Source organism: Schistocerca piceifrons, chromosome 5, assembly GCF_021461385.2.
Source record: "Schistocerca piceifrons isolate TAMUIC-IGC-003096 chromosome 5, iqSchPice1.1, whole genome shotgun sequence".
In the NCBI taxonomy this organism is placed as follows: Eukaryota; Metazoa; Arthropoda; class Insecta; order Orthoptera; family Acrididae; genus Schistocerca; species Schistocerca piceifrons.
Genome location: NC_060142.1, coordinates 134916662 through 134940895, shown reverse-complemented (window position 1 = coordinate 134940895; position 24234 = coordinate 134916662). Strand labels below are relative to the sequence as shown.

The following is a 24234-nucleotide window of genomic DNA, read 5'->3' as shown; positions in this document are numbered from 1 at the left end:
CCATTGCGACGGAGCACAAGTTCGGGTTATGAAAGGATGTGGAAGGAAATCGGGGGTGTCCTTTTCGAAGGAACTATCCCGACATTTGCCTGGGATGATTTTTGGGAAATGACGGAAAACGTAAATCTAAATGCGAGGCCAGCGTGCCACTACGACACATCCCTCGGTTTGACAGAAAAAGGCGTCTATCAGAGCATTCATAGTCCATTAGCGTTAAACCTAAAAATTAGACAAATCGGAAATAATTGCTACAAAACGTTTTATTGTTTTAATGGCTTCATTTGTGGCCCACGAAACACCCCCGTTTAATTCCTTTACTGGATTTTGTGTAATTTATCGAAGTCGCCAAACAGTTAATTATTATGACCGTGTGCTTAATGGAAGAAAGGCTATCGGTTTTTCTGCTGGTTTCGGGGGTATTTCAACCGAGTGCGGCTGTTCTGAGATTGAATAGTGGAAATGATAGAAAGTTTGTCTATTATTAAGGGCCACAAAGATTGCGAAATACAAACTGATACATATATACAGGGTGAGTCACCTAACATTACCGCTGGATATATTTCGTAAACCACATCAAATACTGACGAATCGATTCCACAGACCAAACGTGAGCAGAGTGGCTAGTGTAATTGGTTAATACTAACCATAAAAAATGCACGGAAGTATGTTTTTTAACACAAACCTACGTTTCTTTAAATGGGACCCCGTTAGTTTTGTTAGCACATCTGAACATATAAACAAATACGTAATCAGTGTCGTTTGTTGCATTGTAAAATGTTAATTACATCCGGAGATATTGTAACCTAATTTTGACGCTTGAGTACCACTCCTCTGCTGTTCGATCGTGTGTATCGGAGAGCACCGAATTATGTAGGGATCCAAAGGGAACGGTGATGGACCTTAGGTACAGAAGAGACTGGAACAGCACATTACGTCCACATGCTAACACCTTTTTATTGGTCTTTTTCACTGACGCACATGTACATTACCATGAGGGGTGAGGTACACGTTCGACGGGCGTTTCATATGACGTGGAGGACGCATAAATTGGTCAGCCCGTTCTCCTGATCTTACACCTCTGGACTTCTTTCTGTGGGGTACGTTAAAGGAGAAAGTGCACCGTGGTGTGCCTACAACCGCAGAGGATATGAAACAACGTATTGTGGCAGCCTGCGGCGACATTACACCAGATGTACTGCCGCGTGTACGACATTCATTACGCCAGAGACTGCAATTGTGTGCAGCAAATGATGGCCACCACATTGAACATCTATTGACCTGACACGTCGGGATGCACTCTATTCCACTCCGTAATTGGAAACGGAAACCACGAATGTACGTGTACCTCACCCCTCATGGTAATGTACATGTGCGTCAGTGAAAAAGACCAGTAAAAAGGTGTTAGCATGTGGACGTAATGTGCTGTTCCAGTCTCTTCTGTACCTAAGGTCCATCACCGTTCACTTTGGATCCCTACGTAATTCGGTGCTCTCCGATACACAAGATCGAACAGCGGAGGAGTGGTACTCAAGCGTCAACTTTAGGTTACAATATCTCCGGATGTAATTAACATTTTACAATGCAACAAATGGCACTGATCACGTATTTGTTTATGTGTTCAGATGTGCTAACAAAACTAACGGGGTTCCATTTAAAAAAACGTAGGTTTGTGTTAAAAAACGTACTTCCGAGCATTTTTTTATGGTTTGTATTAACCAATTACACTAGCCCCTCTCCTCACGTTCGGTCTGTGGAATCGATTCGTCAGTATTTGATGTGTTTTACGAAATATATCCAGCGGTAACGTTAGGTGACTCACCCTGTATATTTCCTATTAACACACAAATGCTGAGGCAGTTGCTACCTTCGCATCACACGTCTAATCACAGTTATATCTTTTTATTGGTTGTTGATTTTCAGTACTTCGTCACACGCAATGCTGATTGTTGACATTCACAACAATCCTCACTGCAATCCATGGTTGTTGCTGGCCGACGCGGTTGACGCGAAACACGTAATTCGGCACTTGTCACTTTCTGTTTCATATCACTCGCGAGTCGGTATTAGTGAGGGTCAACCCCACGACGATCAGGGGGACGTGCTCACTCGTCATACTCCGGTGAATTTTACTCGACCACCATTCTTGCCCGTCTTTCCCGCACTACTTCTCACTCGACACTCTCCAGTACTACTGCGCACTCGACACTCGTCTCACTGCCTCCTGCAGCACTCGACAATGGACTCCTGTCTACTATCGACCTAGGCGTCGGATACGCATCTATGTTCGTGGGATCACGGATCCCTTACACCCAATATGACTATCCTAGGTTTTCCCCCTCCGCGAAGTTGTGGAAAAGTGACGAGGGGAAAAAATGTACCCGAAAAAGGGGTATTTTTCGGTTTTGGGATTATTTCTCGTAAATGACTCACAATATTGAAAATATAGACGAATTAAGAATTGTAGGGCATGAAGTTCTGCATTGAATGAAACCGTCCGCATAGTTTTTGGACCTCCCGTTTCCATACTAGTGCTCTTCAAAACTGGACCAATTTTACATGTTCATGAAAGAGTTTCGTTTGAACCTCTGTTTTTTGGTAATATCGTTGAAACTAGCCCATCTATCAAAAAAGTGGTTCATAAAACAGAAAAAAATTATGGCTGGTCGTGCTTATTCAAGGGCAGTTCGTGCACGTATCCTTTGCAATTTGGCTCTCGCAGATGTCATCCTCACAAGAATGAGAGACAGTGAGAGAACTGTTCAGCACCTTGAAGACACGTCTACCTCTTCAAGTTCCTTGGAAGCCCTTGATTATGAAATTTGGAGCACATATTTGCACAGGAACTTGGAGAGCTGGAGCTAAATGGTCCCACTGCCAAGTTATGGATTCTCTACTTCAACATGACTACTCTGAGAAAGCAGTTTATTCAGGCTGAGAGGAGTGGCGACTGGCAACTGCACCTCACCACTGTTACGAAAATGTTACCTTATTTTCATGCCAGTAGACATTTTCTGTATGCTAAATCTTCACAGCTGTCTTTACAAGACATGATGGGCCTTGAAAAGAAAATATCCGAAGACTATGCACAGTTTGCATAAAAATGGCTCAAATGGCTCTAAGCACTATGGGACTTAACTGCTGAGGTCATCAGTCCCGTAGAACTTAGAACTACTTAAACCTAACTAACCTAAGGACATCACACACATCCATGCCCGAGGCAGGATTCGAACCTGCGACCGTAGCGGTCGCGCGGTTCCAGACTGATGCGCCTAAAACCGCTCGGCCACTCCGCACAGTTAGTACTCAAAGGCTGGTTTACCATCAGAAGGTGCGATAAGTTTTGGAGTGGGATATGGTCTGACATGACGATTGAGCAAACACTAATGCGTTCATTGAAAAGTACCGGAGAGCTCAGTCATGGTCGCGGCGTTTCAGCAGTACTCTGAGTAGATGGAATCTGACCATGCCAACTGTGACTACAGTGACCCAGCAGGTTGAAGAGTTTTGTGGGGTATCACTCACTACCTCAGAGCAACATGTTGATGCTAGAGTTCAGCGTCACAATGCAGACCTTCAGAAATTTATTGAGTGGTTTCAGTCCCATGATCCTTTTCCTGTTACTGAATTTGTTATGTCCATCAGCACAGGAATCGTCGGAGATGACTCAACAACTGTCACAGAGTCTTTAAAATGGGCAAATCCTCAATGCTCGCCCTAGTTTGTCAAACCTTTGGCAACATCAAGCTTGTCCGAAAGAAAAGAGTGATGAGTATACAGGGATTTAAATCTAAGGTGACCATTCATAAGGAGGATGTACCAGTGAACCCTGAAACCATACTCCACCGGATAGCACGACTCAAGAAATTTGACGAACAGCTTAAAGAATTCTTCCGATATGAGCTGGCACCCTATCGTCTTTCTCTGTTCGATGTATTTGGAATGAGGAAGACTCCCAAGTCAGTGGGTCGTGCGGTAGCGTTCTCGCTTCCCACGCCCGGGTTCCCGGGTTCGATTCCCGGCGGGGTCAGGGATTTTCTCTGCCTCGTGATGGTTGGGTGTTGTGTGCTGTCCTTAGGTTAGTTAGGTTTAAGTAGTTCTAAGTTCTAGGGGACTTATGACCACAGCAGTTGAGTCCCATAGTGCTCAGAGCCATTTTGAACCCAAGTCAGTGTTATATGACTTGTTCACACCACTGAATAATGTAAACCTGGAAGAAGCAGCATTTGTCATCGATGGTGGATTTCTTCTCCACCGGGTTGTGTGGAAGGATGGTGAAACATTCCAGTTAATACTAACCAAATACGTTGAATATTTAAAAAGACATTACAGCGGAAGTCCGACAATTGTGATGTTCGATGGCTACCTAGAAGACCTGCCCACCAAGAGCATCAAATATGCTGAGCGCCTCCCCCGAAGCAAAAGACACACTACTCCTGAGGTCATCTTTCTGAGTTAATGATGGTGACTATGACTCAGGAGTAGTTCCTTTCCGATGACAGGAATAAAGCACGACTCATTAGATTGCTTATTTCGAGGCTTGAAGATGAAGGCTCCTCAGTAAAGCAAGCTAATGAAGACGCAGACCACCTAATTGTTGCTACAGCGCTTAAGGTATCACAGGAATATGAGATGGTTGTGGTTCTTGGTGAGGATACGGAGCTTCTCATCATGCTCAATGCCCTAGTCACACCATCAGCAAATATATATTTCTTGAAACCTGGAAGAGCAAAGACCTCATCAAAAGTATTTTGTTCCAGCAGTTTCAAACTGGCAAACAATATCAGAAGGCAACTCATATTTCTCGACGCCATAAGTGGATGTGACACAACGTCAGCACTCTTCGGTAAGGGCTAGAAGAAGGTGGTCAAGCTACTGGTCAAAAATAAATGGAAGATATCAAACCTTTCGTAGAGCATGACACTCAAGCTGAAGCTATTGTCGAAGCTGGCCTCCGATTTTTAACAACCCTCTATGGATGTACGGCAGGAGACACTTTAGATAAAATGCGATTCGGCCTGTTTTCCAAAGCGATTGTGAAATCCAGATTCACCCTAGCATCCCTACCACCAACGTCGGAAGCAGCTCGCTAACATTGCTTGAGGACCTACTTACAAGTACAAATGTGGATAGGACGCCAGATGGATCCGCTCCTCTGGGGATGGCAGGCTTTAGAGTTTGGTCTTGGCCCCGTTCCTACATCCAAAGAACCAGCTCCACAGTCTCTTCTCTCAACAATTTCCTGCAAATGCAACAAGGGCTGTGCAGGTAGTTGTGGGTGTCGGAAGGCTGGTATTAAGTGCTCATTAACTTGTGTCAACTGCAAGGGGAACTCATGCACTAAATCCCTCCAACCAGATGAAACTGACGAACCAGATGTTGACGAAGACCTGGACTATGTATTAGGTGACGACAATTACCGACTGAGCGACGGGGCGTCGGACTCGGAAATTACAGACTTTGAGGAGCCGAGTGCTGCAATAACACTCAAACGTCGACGTATGTGAAATTTGTGTACATACCTACTTTTATCCTTTTCATCTCGTACATTTATGTAAAATTTTGTAATTACGAAGTATAATAACCACTACTTAATTTCAAGGAGTGTCTCTCTCTTCCTTCCTCCTTCATATCAGTTGAATCGGTATCACTATATTATATCGAGGGCTAAGAACGGAGACCACGTATCTGACAAAAGACAAATTTTACAGTGGAGCTAAAGAACATAACTTTTTAATAAAACATTTGATGGTTTGTTGAGCACAATCATTTATTACTCTCAGGTTGTGCATTGTCTTTTTTGCATAATTTTGTTATAACGTATTTTTTCACTTACAAGTTTTTTTGAGCCAGGACTTTTTCTGACTTCTCTCAGGTACGAGGTCTCAGTTATTAACCCTCAATATATAAAAAACTTTTTAAATATTATTTTTCCAATTTTACAAAATTTTAATGTTTTATTCTATTACTGTATTAAATAAGTACAATGGGTTGCTATAGTTCTCTATTTAAAAGAGTGTTCATTAGAATTACTGAAGAACTACATTTGGAATTGTCTTAACTGATGATGAGAAATGGTCCAACTTTAATGAGGAGCTGTACACAAATGGGTGGTCCAATAAATGCACTTTTGGTTTCATCGAATGAGGAATTTATCGCTCCATATCTTTTTTATGAACGACATTATTGATAGATGGGTTAGTTTCAACGATGTTACTAAAAAACAGAGGTTAAAACGAAAATTTTTCATGAACATGTAAAATTGGTCCAATTTTGAAGAGCACTGGTATGGAAACTGGTGATCCAAAAAATATGCGGATGCTCTCATTCAATACAGAATTTCATGCCATACAATTTTTAATTCCACTATGTTTTCGATATTGGGAGTCATTTACGAGATATAATCACAAAACCGAAAAAATATCCCTTTTTCGGGTACACCTTTGCCCCCCCCCTCCACCACAACCGCCACTTTTCCACAACTCCGCAGAGGGGGAAAACCTAGGATAGTCATACTGGGACACAAACGAAGCCTTTAAAATAATAAAATCTTTTGTAGCAGTTATTTCCGATTTGATTGCTAATTCTACTGGACTATGAGCCGTTAACTAACTCGAGGTGTTGTTTTAAAACAAGTGACGGAGTTAGCTCCATCCAAGTAAAGCCAATAAACACTGTTTCCTTGCAAATTGGAAGTTTGATGTTTTTGTGTGATACTTTGTCTGATTTTTAACTGTTCTCTCATTATGATTTTGTAGACATTATTGGCACAAGTATGTCTGAATCAACTAGAGGTATTGTATAGACTGTTAATGATGTATACTTTTTTAAATCTGTTGGCCGGATCTCAAATCTTTTTGAATGCGGATAAATGGCTACTGGGCTTTTGTTTTTGACCATTGTCAAGATTAAGGCTGTGTCGCAGGGTTCAACGGAGTCTGACGGCGCAAATAAAATGTTTCCTATTAAATTTCCAAGTAAAATATTGCGTAATGAGGGCTGCGGGTCAAGAGAGAGCGGTGCCGGCAGGAAAGGCGCGGGCGACTTCGCACGGTGCCACGCCACGCTACGGAAGCTCCGAGAACGATTACAGGTAATGTTTACATATGATGTGATTTAACGAGGTATAAAAATCTTATGCTGATATGCTATTTTCCAGCTTTAGATACTTCGCAGTCAATAACTTGAGTTTTATAAACGGCAAAAGTTAAAAAAAAATTCTTACTAACGTACTGATCGAAACTATTTGCCTGACTGCGATATGAAGGACGGAGCAGACGACAAAAACCTCCACGCACGAGCAAATCATACGATTCATGACTGGATTTCTCCATCCAATTATTGCAGAGCTCACTAATGACGAGAGATGCGAATCGACACGTCAAGGAATTACAACGGGAAGCTGGTTCGTCAGAGCCATCTCGTGGTCGCAATATGTAGTAAAATGTACCTGTAGCGATTGATACTGAGGAATTTCGTGAAACTACTTAACAATCTCTGCTAACTACCGAATATGATGCAACGATTAAAAGACAGAAGAAAGTCAGAAATTCATCGCATTCAATTATAAACAAAATTTCTATAAGTTTTAATAGTATATGGAACGTTCCGAGCGGCGATAACAAGAAAATTGTTCTGGCGTTTAGGTTTTAAATGAGCGTGTCATGCTTGTCGTTAGCTTGTTATTTATTTAGGTGCAAGCAGAGCCTCTGACTAGGTAATGGCCGTCCAATTACTACTGCCAATTTTTTTGCTATCTTTTGTGAAGTTGCGTTAATCAACAGAATTTTGATTGTGGAATATCTTCGTACGGCATAAAAAATCCAATGACCTTAAGTCTTAAAGAACATGTAGTCTGAAGTTGTTCTAACAGTCTGCAATGGAAAGCAAATATTACATGTGAGCAAGAACAGTTCTAGTATCTGAACAGTTTTCTGCATAATTTCTCCCATAAATAAAAGCCGTTAGTTTGCAGCATTGCATTTACTTCATATAGTCCATTTCTCATGCGAACATTTTTTTCTGGAGAAAATGTAACTGAAGTGGGGTTTTTCTAGAATATTATATTGTTGGGGATGGCGTCTCATTTTCTCAGTACTTGTGAATACTGGCTCTCGATGTTAGTTAACCCGCAATTATTTGGCATATAATGAAGTCCTTGTACTTTTTGTTAGGTACATGAATAACTTCCAACAACAGAATTACTGGAAACAACGTAAATTTATACATTCAAAATTTCACTTGATTTGAGGCAAAATTTTATTACTGTTTTTTTGCACTGGCTTTTGTAATGCGAAGCGGATTTAATAAATTTACTGTGTCAGAATTTGATAAACTGATTAGAAACATTTACAGCTCCCTTAATTCCTTCCCAACGAAGTGAAATTGCTCGATAATTGTTATGAGCTTGTCTGGTATGATCGACAATAGAGCACAAACTGTGATAATTTCGTGGATGATCAAGAGCGAAACTGTTGCAGCAAATACAATACGCAACTGAGTGATTGCATTTGCAGTTACTTATACATCTCTTTATAAAAGCAATCGGTTACGGTTAACTTAATACAATGAATAAAGTAGTTAATGAGTGTCTGCCCGCTGAATGTAATATCAGTACGCTTTGTAAAATACCTAATTCTGTAGAGCAAAATTACGCCGCTAAGATTTTTTTGTATTTATAATCAATATATTTCACATGCCTTCGTCGTCGGCGGCGGCAGCATCGTTATCATCATCATCATCATCATCACTATAAATTGTTTGTATTAGCATTATAGTGTGTGGCGCGTAGGATTAGACTGTAAGTTCCAGCCTCAATATTCAAAGGTCTGGAATTTTTTGTACCTATGACGTTTTCACCTCTGGCAATGATTGTGCTAAGGTTAGGAGTCCTCGTCAAGCTTTGTGTCTCCTTGTAATTGACTGGGAAGTCAGTGAATCAAAGTTTTAATCCTGTCCTTCAGATTCTTTCTTCTCGGAGTTTTCCATGGTTTGTCCGATATCTATGCCACTGATATGCATACGTGTGAAAAATTTCGATTTGTCCTGTGATTCAGAGTGCTAGTTCAGCTGTAATTCCCCCCTTTAAAAATGTCAACAAGTTCCAAGGGCGGAATAGACAAGAACATACCACATTTAATAAGACCATCTGCAGAAAATTATTATAGTGACGTACACCATCTTATGATGGACAGGTTTACGTTATTTCCATACGACGGCGTGCTCCAGACGTACTCCTTTAGAAACTTATTCCTCAGTTTTTTGCCAGCATCCCCAACAGCAGGACTATGGTGAGGAAACCTTCTCTTTTAACCACTAGCAATCAACTGCCGTAATCATGACCTGTTGCGTAATCTTCCTTTCAAAGCAAAGAAATCTATCAGTTTTTCTGGTACTGTGTATTCATCATATTTTCTGTTTAGTGAGTTACTGTTTCTTTTTCTACAATGACACATACTTTCATGTTTCCTAATTTGATGCTAAGTAGCCTTTAAATATCACTCAGTAATTCTGAGGTTTTCCATTTTTTTTTTTTTTTTCAGGTGCAGACATGGCCGAAGGAGCGGCAGAATATGAACTTGTTCCTCCGGATGGAGGGTGGGGCTGGATGGTCGTCTTAGGATGTGCGCTGAGTAATGTAAGTTTAATCGCTATGTGCATTTAGTTCTGTTCTATGCTAATGAAATTTACAGCTGTGTGCTGTTGTTTTTATACTCGCAGTTGATTCCCTTTCAACCTGGACTGATAGAGAACTGAGCCCTCTACAGAGGTCGCTTACTTTCAACCAGACCAACGTTAGTGATGTAGAAGTGGTAGTGAACGGAATGGAAACATTAGGGAGATCAATTTCCAGTTTTAGCGTTTGCCTTACAGTCAAGGAAAACCCGCCTAAACATAGGCCACAGTTGTGGATTGAAACTATCAAAGCAAAATTCCAGCTTACAAATAAATGTAAATTCTGTGGGAGATTTAAAATCCTGTTTACCTGAGAAACAGACGAATATAGACAGAAGTATACAGCACAGTACGCCATTTGTATGGCTCCTAAACATTACAGAGCAATCCAAAGTAGATTGTGCTAATCATCTCTTGAAAAAAAAAATAACTTTGCAGCACTAGAACATTACGATAGTATTTCTGCTGCCTTCTCATAAATTAAATTTGTTGTGTTTTAAAGACTTCCCCGCATCACTGGAGAGAAATGGTCACCTATAGGTGCGGACACGGAGTGCCAGATACAATGGCGGTTTATATAAACAGACTTGATGTTTGAGGGTATTACAATGCCTGTGTACGATCTTTTCTTATGTGACATCATGAAAACCATGAATCGAGGTAATCACGTAAAAGCAGCATATCTAGACTTCCGAAAAGCATCTGACTCAGCATCACGCCAACACTAATGAACGAAAGTATGATCCTATGGGAGTACTGAACGAAGTTTGTTTCTGGAGTGAGGCTTTCTTGCTAGATAAGACGCAGCTTGTTATGAAGGATGGTGAGATATCAAAACAACCTCAGGCATGCTACATGGTAGTATGTTGTGACCCTTGCTGTTCATATCGTAAATTAATAACCTGGCAAAAAATATTAATAATACCGTAGACTTCTAATAGATCAACCTGTTACCTGCACTGAAGTACTATTTGAGAAATGCTGCTCAAATATTCAGTCAGAGATGTACAGGGTGATTGCGTAATGATGACACAAACTTTCAACGATAATGTAGAAGGCTCAATGTATCAATCTGAAGTAAGCGAAAATTGTTCTGATACCTCTGTTAGTGGAATACATATACCGTTACTTTCGTTGCGTGATTGTGTGATAGTCGACTTTCGGAGGTGGTAGTAGGGATTAAAACAAGGAAAAATAATGTCCAGTAACATGGGCGCTAATGTGCATACCTTAAGAGCTATGAGCACTCGCTCACCTTCACAACTGCGAAACACATTTCTTCTATTGGTATGCATGCATTATAGGGCCCATGTTGACTGTGGGATCCTGCCCACTTATCGGGTGCCTAGGAAGCTACTTTCTCTGATAACTAGACAACATACAGGGTGTTTCAAAAATGACCGGTATATTTGAAACGGCAATAAAAACTAAACGAGCAGCGATAGAAATACACCTTTTGTTGCAATATGCTTGGGACAACAGTACATTTTCAGGCGGACAAACTTTCGAAATTACAGTAGTTACAATTTTCAGCAACAGATGGCGCTGCAAGTGATGTGAAAGATATAGAAGACAACGCAGTCTGTGGGTGCGCCATTCTGTACGTCGTCTTTCTGCTGTAAGCGTGTGCTGTTCACAACGTGCAAGTGTGCTGTAGACAACATGGTTTATTCCTTAGAACAGGATTTTTCTGGTGTTGGAATTCCACCGCAAAGAACACAGTGTTGTTGCAACAAGACGAAGTTTTCAACAGAGGTAACCAAAGGACCGAAAAGCGATACAATAAAGGATCTGTTTGAAAAATTTCAACGGATTGGGAACGTGATGGATGAACGTGCTGGAAAGGTAGGGCGACCGCGTACGGCAACCACAGAGGGCAACGCGCAGCTAGTGCAGCAGGTGATGCAACAGCGGCCTCGGGTTTCCGTTCGCCGTGTTGCAGCTGCGGTCCAAATGACGCCAACGTCCACGTATCGTCTCATGCGCCAGAGTTTACACCTCTATCCATACAAAATTCAAACGCGGCAACCCCTCAGCGCCGCTACCATTGCTGCACGAGAGACATTCGCTAACGATATAGTGCACAGGATTGATGACGGCGATATGCATGTGGGCAGCATTTGGTTTACTGACGAAGCTTATTTTTACCTGGACGGCTTCGTCAATAAACAGAACTGGCGCATATGGGGAACCGAAAAGCCCCATGTTGCAGTCCCATCGTCCCTGCATCCTCAAAAAGTACTGGTCTGGGCCGCCATTTCTTCCAAAGGAATCATTGGCCCATTTTTCAGATCCGAAACGATTACTGCATCACGCTATCTGGACGTTCTTCGTGAATTTGTGGCGGTACAAACTGCCTTAAACAACACTGCGAACACCTCGTGGTTTATGCAAGATGGTGCCCGGCCACATCGCACGGCCGACGTCTTTAATTTCCTGAATGAATATTTCGATGATCGTGTGATTGCTTTGGGCTATCCGAAACATACAGGAGGCGGCGTGGATTGGCCTCCCTATTCGCCAGACATGAACCCCTGTGACTTCTTTCTGTGAGGACACTTGAAAGACCAGGTGTACCGCCAGAATCCAAAAACAATTGAACAGCTGAAGCAGTACATCTCATCTGCATGTGAAGCCATTTCGCCAGACACGTTGTCAAAGGTTTCGGGTAATTTCATTCAGAGACTACGCCATATTATTGCTACACATGGTGGATATGTGGAAAATATCGTAATATAGTTTCCCAGACCGCAGCGCCATCTGTTGTTGAAAATTGTAACTACTGTAATTTCGAAAGTTTGTCTGCCTGAAAATGTACTGTTGTCCCAAGCATATTGCAACAAACGGTGTATTTCTATCGCTGCTCGTTTAGTTTTTATTGCCGTTTCAAATATACTGGTCATTTTTGAAACACCCTGTACAAGCAAATCATATTAATGGAGTTTATTACAGTTACTGAATTGAAAATACTTGACTTTCGTTTCTATATGATGGGTCGCAAGCAACTGGCGACTCAGTGTCCTTTGATAGATACAGTTTCCATGCAAGCTAATCACACAAGTTCGTAAGTAACTCTTCTAGACCGGATCTACTAGCGTGGGCCGAGACTAGGCGGCACGTCGCTTTTATTCTCTTCGCGTAGACGCCGCTCCTATTGTGGTGACGTCCTAGTCAGCGTGCTATTGGCTGACATCGTCTCACAGCCCTCTCTGCTGTATCGTTCTTGATTTTCTTGCTGGCGGTTGTCGTTACGCCGGAACATTTACTAGACAGTTGTTTTCTAGTGTTTTGTTGAGATTATCTCCTCCCTAAATACGGAAATCAAAGAGTTTGCTGTAAAAGAACTCCTCTGTCGTTGGTATTAGAACGATTTTCGAACTTTCGACTGTATAGTTTGCGGACCAGGATCCCTTACCACTCCATCTGCCTGCTCCATCGTACCTGAAAGTTTGTATCATCACGGTATCACCAGTATAAGATTTAAAAGTGCTGAAACGATGAAAAGCTTAAATTAAATGTTCACGAATGTAGAACTGTGCACTTCATAAAATTAAAATAAAGTATTATCGTACGACTACAACACAGTCACAATTGTAATTAGTCAACTAATGTAACTACCGGGATGTAACAATTTGAGGGAATATGAAATGGAATTATCACACAGGCCCAATCGTACGTAAAGCAGGAGACAGAGTATGGTTAATTGATAGGGTACTTGGAAAATGCAGTCAGTGTACGTAAGGGATTGCATACAAAAAGTGCGGTCCATCCTAGAAAGTTGCCGCAGTGCGTGGGCTCCACAGCAGTTATGACGAATAAGGGATATTAGAAGTGTATAAGGAAGGGATTACGGAAAAGTCAGAAAAGAAGAGAATCGATACGTTTCCCATGTGATGCTGTAGATGGGCGTCGAAAGTTGCGTGAATTGGTAAGAAGTGAGGAGGTTCTCCGCAGAATTGCCTAGGAGAGGAACGTACGGGAAACATTGACAGGAAGAAAGGGCAGGATGCGCGGCTGGTCCCGGCAGAGGTTCGAGTCCTCCATCGGGCATGGGTGTGTGTGTTTGTCCTTAGGATAATTTAGGTTAAGTAGTGTGTAAGCTTAGGGACTGATGACCTTAGCATATAAGTCCCAGAAGATTCCACACACATTCGCACATTTGAAAGGGCTGGATGGTAGAACAGGTGTTAACGTGAGTGAATAAAATCCTTGGTACTAAAGGGAACTGTAAAGGTTAAATACCGTAGAAGGACTTGAATTGGAATATATCTGATGAATGGCTGAAGACACAGACTGCAAGTACTACTCCGAGATAACGAGGTTGGCCCAAGAAAGAATGTCGTGGAGGGCTGCAGGAAAACAGCTAGAAAACTGACCGCTTGAGAATAGCTTACTAATGATGACAGAAGAACCAGCCTTAAGCGCAGCAACTAGCAATGCGGCTATACTACAGATCCCTACGTATCATTCCCCTAGTAGCCACCAAGACAAGATTAGGTTTATTACAGCACAAGCAGAGCCCTTTAAGCATTCTTCCCACTTTTCATATGCATATGGGACCTGAATGCAAGGGGACACAAACCGAATTATATGTCCATGAGCATCTGAAGTGCTCAAAGGCACTTGCGAACTGTAGTTCTACGCAAAGGACTTCCATTTCCTTTGAGGAACAAATGAAATTCACTCCCTCCTCAGCATAATCAGAATATGCTGGTGTGTAAGAGATAGAACAGATGGTTAAATTTATCGTGCATTAACAATGTGACACTGTATGCAAATGGTGTTGTAGGAGTTTTCTATAATATGGGTTTTAACTGAAGACTTCCCCCGTGAACCATGGACCTTGCTCCGGTGCGATGGCTTGCGTGCCTCAGCGAAGGGGTATGCTGAATTTGGTCTAATGATAGAAAAGATAGTGGTGATGTGGGTAAGTTACTATGATCAACATAGTAAAAGCATGATCGTAGCCAAGGTAGACAGGAAACTAGTACCCACCACAATAATAAAGATTTGTAAGAATACTAGCTCCGAAGAAGCGGTTCAAACTATGTATAATGGTTCCCTGTAAGGCTGTGAAAATTGGACACACTATCGTCGTGATATCAAAAAACTTGCGAGCTTCCACCACCAAAAACGAGCTACATCTTAAACGTTAGGTGGGAGGACTAAGTGGTCAATACTGCAGTTCTCGAGAAAGCGCATCTGAAAAGCACTGAGTCAACTACTATCGCTCATCAACTATGATAGTTAGGTCATGTTCATCGAATGAGTAATACCAGGCTTCCCCGCCGTATCCTGTTCGTAGAACTCTGCCCTGGCAGTAAATCTCATGCAGCCAATCTTTAACGTTTTAAGGATCAGGTAAAACACACAACGAAGAAGACAGGTGTAAACATACAGATATGGGAGGAATGTGCTGTGGACCGTTTACTGTGGAGGAACACAACAGTCACCATTCTCAACTTGCTTGAAGGAGAACGCCGCAGACATGAAGCCAAGCGACAAGCTAAAAACGTCCTTCAGATACAACAAAGCCCCCCTCCAACCATTCAGTGCGATTTGTGTGGACGCATGTTATGCCAGGATGATCTATTCAGTCATCGGAAACCCATCTATAAGCTGCGATGAAATGCTCGCTGTATGCAGTAAGAATTTGTGTACTTTGAATCGAACTGCAGCGATGATGAGGATATAAAAAGAAATTATTCAGGCATCGCTAAAGAAACAAACGGCAACCAGCCACTCTTTTTGAACGAATGATTGATTTCACCGTAACTAGTTCTGGCTTGGGTCCACCGTCATGAAGCAGTGAGGATTTCTCGTAAAAAAATTTTGTCTTAGGGAAAGGCTCTATTGTACACATCACAGCTTTATGGGTATACATTATTGGTATGTGACATGGTGAACAAGACCTACACAAGTCTTAAGTTTAGCATGTTAAAAACAATTTACCATCCAATTAAAATTTTTTGCTAGAAGACCTTCAAAAATGTAAACGCAGGGGTGGAAAACATATTAAAAAGGTGAAGAACTTATATTACTGTTTAGTGTGATGAATGCTCCAAAATAACCTCCAGAAAAGAAAAAGGAAACATAATATCGAGAAATATCACGTTCCCGATACTACCCAACCTACCCTTACAAGGGAAAAGAACTTGAAAACAATGTTATAGAAGAGGAAGTAAATGAAGTTGCGATGGGAGACGGAATACAGTGAAAAACTTTGACGCAGTTCTGAAAGACACGTCGAAACAAAGCCCCTGGAGTAGAGGTCCCCTCGGAATTGTTGACATCTTTGGGAGGGCCAGCCATGACAAAGATATTCCACCTGTATCGCAAGATATATGACATTGAAGAAATATCCTCAGAATTCAAAACAGAAATAATTCCAAATCCACAAATAGCAGTTTAATAAGTCATGGTTGCAAAATACTGCCTGGAATTATTTACAGGAGAATGGAAAAAATGGTAGAGCCCGAGCTCATAGAACATCATTTTGGGCTTCGGATATAGGTAGGAACACGGGAGGCAATACTAACCTTACAGCTTAGAAGATAGGTTAAAGAAGGCAAGCCTACGTTTATACATTTGTGGATATAGAGTAAGCTTTTGAGAAAGTTGACTGGACGACACTTCATGAAATTTCGAATATTGCGAAAGATCATTCACAAATTGTACAGAAACCAGACTGTACTTAACGTGTTGAAATAAATGAAAGGGAAGGAGTAGTGACAACCGAATGAAAAAGGGGTGTAGTCGCTCACCAATGGTATTCAGCCCGCAAGCCGAGAAAGCTGTGAAGGAATCAAGGAAGAAATTTTTATGGTAATTAAAGTTCAGGGAGAAAGAAATCTTTGAGATTTCCTATGACATTGTGATTCTGTCGCACACGACAAACGACTTTAAGAGCAGTTGAACGAAATGGGCGGTGAGTTGAAAAGAGATTCAAAGTTGAACATCAATAAAAGTAAAACAAGACTACAGGAATGTTGTCAAATTAAATCAGGCGATGCTAAGAAGTAGTCGAAAGCGGTTCTGCTCTTTACGAAGCAAAATAACTAGTGATGGCCAAAGTTGAAAGCATTTAAAGTGTATATTGGCAAAAACAAGAAAAGAAATTCCAAAAAGAGAGAAAATGTGAGGAATTCCTTTTGAAGGTATTTGAGAGGAATGTGGCCTTGTTTGCAAAAGAAACGATCGAATAACTAATGAATTACGGAACCAAATTGGGAAGACAAGAGGAAGGTTGATAGAGCCCATCCGAAGACAGTCAGTTTGGTAGTGGGGCTAGTGTTGAGGGTAAAATGAACTCTGATGGAAAAAATCGCAAAACCAAGATGGAGTTGTACTTCATAAATGGAAGTTGGTAGACGTGTTTCTTCATCTGAGGGATGATGTCTGTTCAGATTTCGCTCCAGTCGCACAAGAGTGGCTCTAGTGTCACTATGAGGCTGCAAATCAGGTTTGCTTTAAATACACGCTGTAATGGGTGTGAGTGTTAGTTATCTTTGAGATTGTATGTGGTGAGTTGACGTTAGTCAAGAATGTCTTTAGGGCTACAAAGACGCCATTGTCACCGCCTCGCTAAGTTTAAACGCGGTTCCAATGGTTCAAATGGCTCTAAGCACTATGGGACTTAACATCTGAGGTAATCAGTCCCCTAGAGCTTAGAGCTACTTAAACCTAACTAACCTAAGGACATCACACACATCCATGCCCGAAGCAGGATTCGAACCTGCGACCGTAGCGGTCGCGCGGTTCCAGACTGACGCGCCTAGAACCGCTCGGCCACTGCGGCCGGCTGAACGAGATCGTGTTACGATAAGCTGAATGTTCCTTCAGCGACACTGCAGCAAGACTTGGCAGGAATGTAGCCATTGAACATGATTGCTGGCAGCGGCGGTCAAACAAATGTACAGTCGCAAGATGATCAGGCTCTGGACGACCACTTGGCACTACCGAGAGAGCAGACCATTGTTTTCGGCATGTGGCTGTGGCATTTAGTATTGCGTCTCTGCAGCAGCTGATGTCGCAGTGACACAACGAACTGTCACGAATCGGTTGCTTCAGGGAAAGCTCCAAGCCAGATGCCCTGTAGCGTGCACTCCACTGACCCCCAACCACCGACATTTGTGACTTTACTGGTGTCAAGCGAGAGCTCATTGGAGGGCAGGGTGGAGGTCTGTTGTGTTTTCTCGTGGAAGCTGGTTCTTCCTCGGTAGCTGTGATGACTGTGTACTGATTAAAAGGAGGCCAGTTGAGGACCTGCAACAGTTCTGTCTGCATACTAGACACATTGGTCGTACTCCTGTGGTTATGGTCTGGGGTACGATTTCGTATGCACCCAGACTACAAATTTGTTTCGACCTGTTGTGCTGTCATTCATGAACAGCATTATAGGTGGAGTTTTACAACAGGGCAACACTCGCCCACATACCGCTATAGTAACTCAACATGCGCTACAGAATGTGAACATTTCGGCTTGGCCTGCTTGATCAGCAGATATGTCTCCAATGGAGCACATGTGAGGCGTCATCGTACAACTCCAGCGTCATCCACCAACAGCATTAACCGACCAATTTTAACTTGCACGGAACTCCATTCCACATACTGACATCCAGTACCCGTAAAACACGATGCACTCACATTCGCATCCTTGCGTTCAGCATTCTAGTGGCTACCCCGGTTATTAATGTACAGTTATTTCACGTTTGAATAGCTTATCTCGCGCCTGTGCTCTTGCACTGTTAATCACTTACGTCGCCTTGACTAATGTATTTCCTAAATTTCATTCCTCTGCATTAATTACTTTTTGATGTTGCGATTTTTTTCCGCCAGTATAGTAGACAGGAACCAAGGCATGAGTACTAGGTTTGCACATATAGATTAGCGTGGACAGCTATATAAACGCAGGTTTCAGGCCAAAACTCCAATTATATTTACTGAAAAGTTCGAAGATTTGGTTACACAGTCTTTGGGCTAAAACTTCAATTGTAATTATCGAAAACTTCAAACAATTGTTACTTATTACATTGCCATTTAACAAGAAGCTAAGCGAAAATTTGTGCTATGCAATTAGTTGCGTATTCGCTGCTTAGTTTACGTTGCAAAATCAATAATTGATTCAATAACACATAATTTCCCTGAATCATAGGAAGGAGAAGAGCTTTAGGGGATGTGTGTCTAGCCGAATTATGCATTACCTAGCTTAGCGCCCGCCGCTTCTTTCGCGGAGGCTGTATGATCTGCAGAGATTGTTTGTTTTTCTTTTATAGAATTTGTGTTTTGATAAGCTCAATGCTAACGTAAATCTACACACTATTAAAGAATTAGTAACCGTTTACAGGGCCTCCAGTCTTTGCATAAATAAACTGTTCCATGTGGTTTGATTAAATTTCAAATGTTGTTGTTGTTGTGGTCTTCAGTCCTGAGACTGGTTTGATGCAGCTCTCCATGCTACTCTATCCTGTGCAAGCTTTTTCATCTCCCAGTACCTACTGCAACCTACATCCTTCTGAATCTGCTTAGTGTATTCATCTCTTGGTCTCCCTCTACGATTTTTACCCTCCACACTGCCCTCCAATACTAAATTGGTGATCCCTTGATGCCTCAGAACATGTCCTACCAACCGATCCCTTCTTCTGGTCAAGTTGTGCCACAAACTTCTCTTCTCCCCAATCCTATTCAATACTTCCTCATTAGTTATGTGATCTACCCATCTAATCTTCAGCATTCTGTAGCACCACATTTCGAAAGCTTCTATTCTCTTCTTGTCCAAACTATTTATCGTCCATGTTTCACTTCCATACAGGGCTACACTCCATACGAATACTTTCAGAAATGACTTCCTGACACTTAAATCAATACTGGATGTTAACAAATTTCTCCTCTTCAGAAACGCTTTCCTTGCCATTGCCAGTCTACATTTGATATCCTCTCTACTTCGACCATCATCAGTTATTTTGCTCCCCAAATAGCAAAACTCCTTTACTACTTTAAGTGCCTCATTTCCTAATCTAATTCCCTCAGCATCACCCGACTTAATTAGACTACATTCCATCGGGGAGAGGCTACAACCCTGTCTTACTCCCTTCCCAACCACTGCTTCCCTTTCATGTCCCTCGACTCTTATAACTGCCATCTGGTTTCTGTACAAATTTTAAATAGCCTTTCGCTCCCTGTATTTTACCCCTGCCACCTTTAGAATTTGAAAGAGAGTATTCCAGTCAACATTGTCAAAAGCTTTCTCTAAGTCTACAAATGCTAGAAACGTAGGTTTGCCTTTCCTTAATCTTTCTTCTAAGATAAGTCGTAAGGTCAGTATTGCCTCACGTGTTCCAGTGTTTCTACGGAATCCAAACTGATCTTCCCCGAGGTTGGCTTCTACTAGTTTTTCCATTCGTCTGTAAAGAATTCGTGTTAGTATTTTGCAGCTGTGACTTATTAAGCTGATAGTTCGGTAATTTTCACATCTGTCAACACCTGCTTTCTTTGGGATTGGAATTATTATATTCTTCTTGAAGTCTGAGGGTATTTCGCCTGTTTCATACATCTTGCTCACCAGATGGTAGAGATTTGTCAGGACTGGCTCTCCCACGGCCGTCAGTAGTTCCAATGGAATATTGTCTACTCCGAGGGCCTTGTTTCGACTCAGGTCGTTCAGTGCTCTGTCAAACTCTTCACGCAGTATCATATCTCCCATTTCATCTTCATCTACATCCTCTTCCATTTCCATAATATTGTCCTCAAGTACATCGCCCTTGTATAGACCCTCTATATACTCCTTCCACCTTTCTGCTTTCCCTTCTTTGCTTAGAACTGGGTTTCCATCTGAGCTCTTGATATTCATACAAGTAATTCTCTTATCTCCAAAGGTCTCTTTAATTTTCCTGTAGGCGGTATCTATCTTACCCCTAGTGAGATAGGCCTCTACATCCTTACATTTGTCCTCTAGCCATCCCTGCTTAGCCATTTTGCACTTCCTGTCCATCTCATTTTTGAGACGTTTGTATTCCTTTTTGCCTGTTTCACTTACTGCATTTTTATATTTTCTCCTTTCATCAATTAAATTCAATATTTCTTCTGTTACCCAAGGATTTCTACTAGCCCTCGTCTTTTTACCTACTCGATCCTCTGCTGCCTTCACTACTTCATCTCTCAAAGCTACCCATTCTTCTTCTACTGTATTTATTTCCCCCATTCCTGTCAATTGCTCCCTTATGCTCTCCCTGAATCTCTGTACAATCTCTGGTTCTTTCAGTTTATCCAGGTCCCATCTCCTTAAATTCCCACCTTTTTGCAGTTTCTTCAGTTTTAATCTACAGGTCATAACCAATAGATTGTGGTCAGAGTCCATATCTGCCCCTGGAAATGTCTTACAATTTAAAACCTGGTTCCTAAATCTCTGTCTTACCATTATATAATCTATCTGATACCTTTTAGTATCTCCAGGGTTCTTCCATGTATACAACCTTCTTTCATGATTCTTAAACCAAGTGTTAGTTATGATTATGTTGTGCTCTGTGCAAAATTCTACCAGGCGGCTTCCTCTTTCATTTCTGTCCCCCAATCCATATTCACCTACTATGTTTCCTTCTCTCCCTTTTCCTACACTCGAATTCCAGTCACCCATGACTATTAAATTTTCGTCTCCCTTCACAATCTGAATAATTTCTTTTATTTCATCATACATTTCTTCAATTTCTTCGTCATCTGCAGAGCTAGTTGGCATATAAACTTGTACTACTGTAGTAGGTGTGGGCTTCGTATCTATCTTGGCCACAATAATGCGTTCACTATGCTGTTTGTAGTAGCTTACCCGCATTCCTATTTTCCTATTCATTATTAAACCTACTCCTGCATTACCCCTATTTGATTTTGTGTTTATAACCCTGTAGTCACCTGACCAGAAGTCTTGTTCCTCCTGCCACCGAACTTCACTAATTCCCACTATATCTAACTTCAGCCTATCCATTTCCCTTTTTAAATTTTCTAATCTACCTGCCGATTAAGGGATCTGACATTCCACGCTCCGATCCGTAGAACGCCAGTTTTCTTTCTCCTGATAACGACATCCTCTTGAGTAGTCCCCGCCCGGAGATCCGAATGGGGGACTATTTTACCTCCGGAATATTTTACCCAAGAGGACGCCATCATCATGTAATCATACAGTAAAGCTGCATGCCCTCGGGAAAAATTACGGCTGTAGTTTCCCCTTGCTTTCAGCCGTTCGCAGTACCAGCACAGCAAGGCCGTTTTGGTTATTGTTACAAGGCCAGATCAGTCAATCATCCAGACTGTTGCCCTTGCAACTACTGAAAAGGCTGCTGCCCCTCTTCAGGAACCACACTTTTGTCTGACCTCTCAACAGATACCCCTCCGTTGTGGTTGCACCTACGGTACGCTGAGGCACGCAAGCCTCCCCACCAACGAAGAGAGAAATCGAATAAGTGACTCTATTTATTAGCGTCAGTCTTACACCCAGTACTAAAGTCTCTCATCTCAAACGAATATTCATGTATATGGGATCGCATTTTAAAGTGGTACCTATTTGGTCATCAGTAATGATTAATTATATTGTAATGTTACAACAAAATAGTTTCATAAACATGTATTAGGGCTACTGAAAAATTAATGTATCAAATCACCGTTTCTCTTTCTTCGCAATTGTGACAAAGCCGATTCCTCGTGATGACTGTTTAATAGCTTTCTTTTCACGCTAATTAAGCCCGTAGGAGCATGACCTTTTATAAATGTACTTCTAACCAACAAGCGATTATGTTCTCGAAATGAAATATTTCCATTACACTTTACATCCCTTATTTTATCCCCTAAGGGTGGAATTTCGAAAAATCACTTCTCAAACGATGCCTACAGAAAAAGATAAACACCCTCTACGTTTAAATGTAGCACAATATTGTCATAAGGATTTTCATCCACTCTTCTTACTAGTTGATTTAAAAAAAAAAGAGATACACATGCTTTTTAATTTTCGAACCGAAATTCCAAATATATATTTTCGCAGCTCTGGTTTAAAAACTTTCTTGATAGCCACATACACATATCAGAAAAAAGTCTTGCATCTCCCTGGTTCCCAGAACTCCTAAAGATAGACGTTGACACAATCCCTTTAACTGTTCAGAGATGTCACTAAAGCCGCCCAAAGATGCAAACAACCATGCATGAGCAGCGCCTGTTCGACGGAGGGGGTCCGACAGCCGATCAGTTCCAGTCATTCCACCAGGAAAGAGGTATACGGCTCGTGTTGTCTGTAGTTCAACCATGTCTAGACGGTCAATACCGCCGTTCGATCGCGTCCGCATTGTTACTTTGTGCCAGGAAGGGCTCTCAACAAGGGAAGTGTCTAGGCGTCTCGGAGTGAACCAAAGCGATGTTGTTCGGACATGGAGGAGATACAGAGAGATAGGACATGTCTCACTCAAGCCGGCCAAGAGCTACTACCGCAGTGGATGATCGCTACCTCTGGATTATGCCTCGGAGGAACCCTGACAGCAATGCTACCATGTTAAATAATGCTTTTAGTACAGCCACAGGACGTTGTGTTACGACTCAAACTGTGGGCAATAGGCTGCATGATGAGCAACTTCGTTCCCGACGTCCATGACGAGGTCAATCTTTGCAACCATGACACCATGCAGCGCGGTACAGATAGGCCCAACAACATGCCGAAAGGACCGCCCAGGATTGGCACCACGTTCTTTTCACCGATGAATGTCGCATAAGCCTTCAACCACACAATCGTCGGAGATCTGTTTGGAGGCAATCCGTTGAGGCTGAACTCCTTAGGACACACTGTCCAGCTAGTGCAGCAAGGTGGAGGTTCCCTGCTGTTTTAAGGTGGCGTTATGTGGGGCTGACGTACACCGCTGGTGGTTATGGAAGACGTCGTAACGGCTGTACGATACGTGAATACCATCCTCCGACCGATAGTGCAACCATATCGGCTGCATATTGGCGAGGCATTCGTCTTCAGAGACGACAATTCGCGACCCCATCGTGCACATCTTGTGAATGAATGACTTCCTTCAGGATAACAACGTCGCTCGACTAGAGTGACCAGCATGTTCTCCAGACATGAAACCTTTCGAACATACCTGGCATAGATTGAAAAGGGCTGTTTATGCAAGACGTGACCCACCAACCGCTCTGAGGGATCCACACCGAATCGTCGTTGAGGAGTGGAACAATTTGGACCATACATCAATGCAAGAGGGTGGGTATTAGAGGTACCGGTGTGTACAGCAATCTGGTCCATCACATTTGAAGGTCTCGCTGAATAGTGGTACAACACGTAGTGTGTGCTTTTCATTAGCAATAAAAAGGTCGGAAATGATGTTTATGTTGATCTGTATTCCAATTTTCTGTACATGTTCCGGAACTCTCGGAACTAAGGTGATCCAAAACTTTTTTTGAGATATGTATTTTCAAAAAGCATTCCATTCCTGATTTTTCACGCCTGTAGGGGCTGATTTTCCAAAAACACTGAAACACGTGTTTTTTTAATCTGGAAAGCAAATACCCATTTTCGTAGTTCCAACGTCA

At 42.0% G+C, this 24234-nt stretch overlaps 1 protein-coding gene across 1 annotated transcript in view; it reads left to right on the top strand.

Moving 5' to 3' along the window:
* Nucleotides 1–24234, top strand: part of LOC124798638 (monocarboxylate transporter 1-like) — a 157104-nt gene that overhangs the window by 63269 nt on the left and 69601 nt on the right. Inside the window, exon 2 of the mRNA XM_047262122.1 lies at nt 9540–9634. Within this exon, the coding sequence (XP_047118078.1) occupies nt 9540–9634 (95 nt within the window). The remainder of the gene's footprint in view (nt 1–9539; nt 9635–24234) is intronic.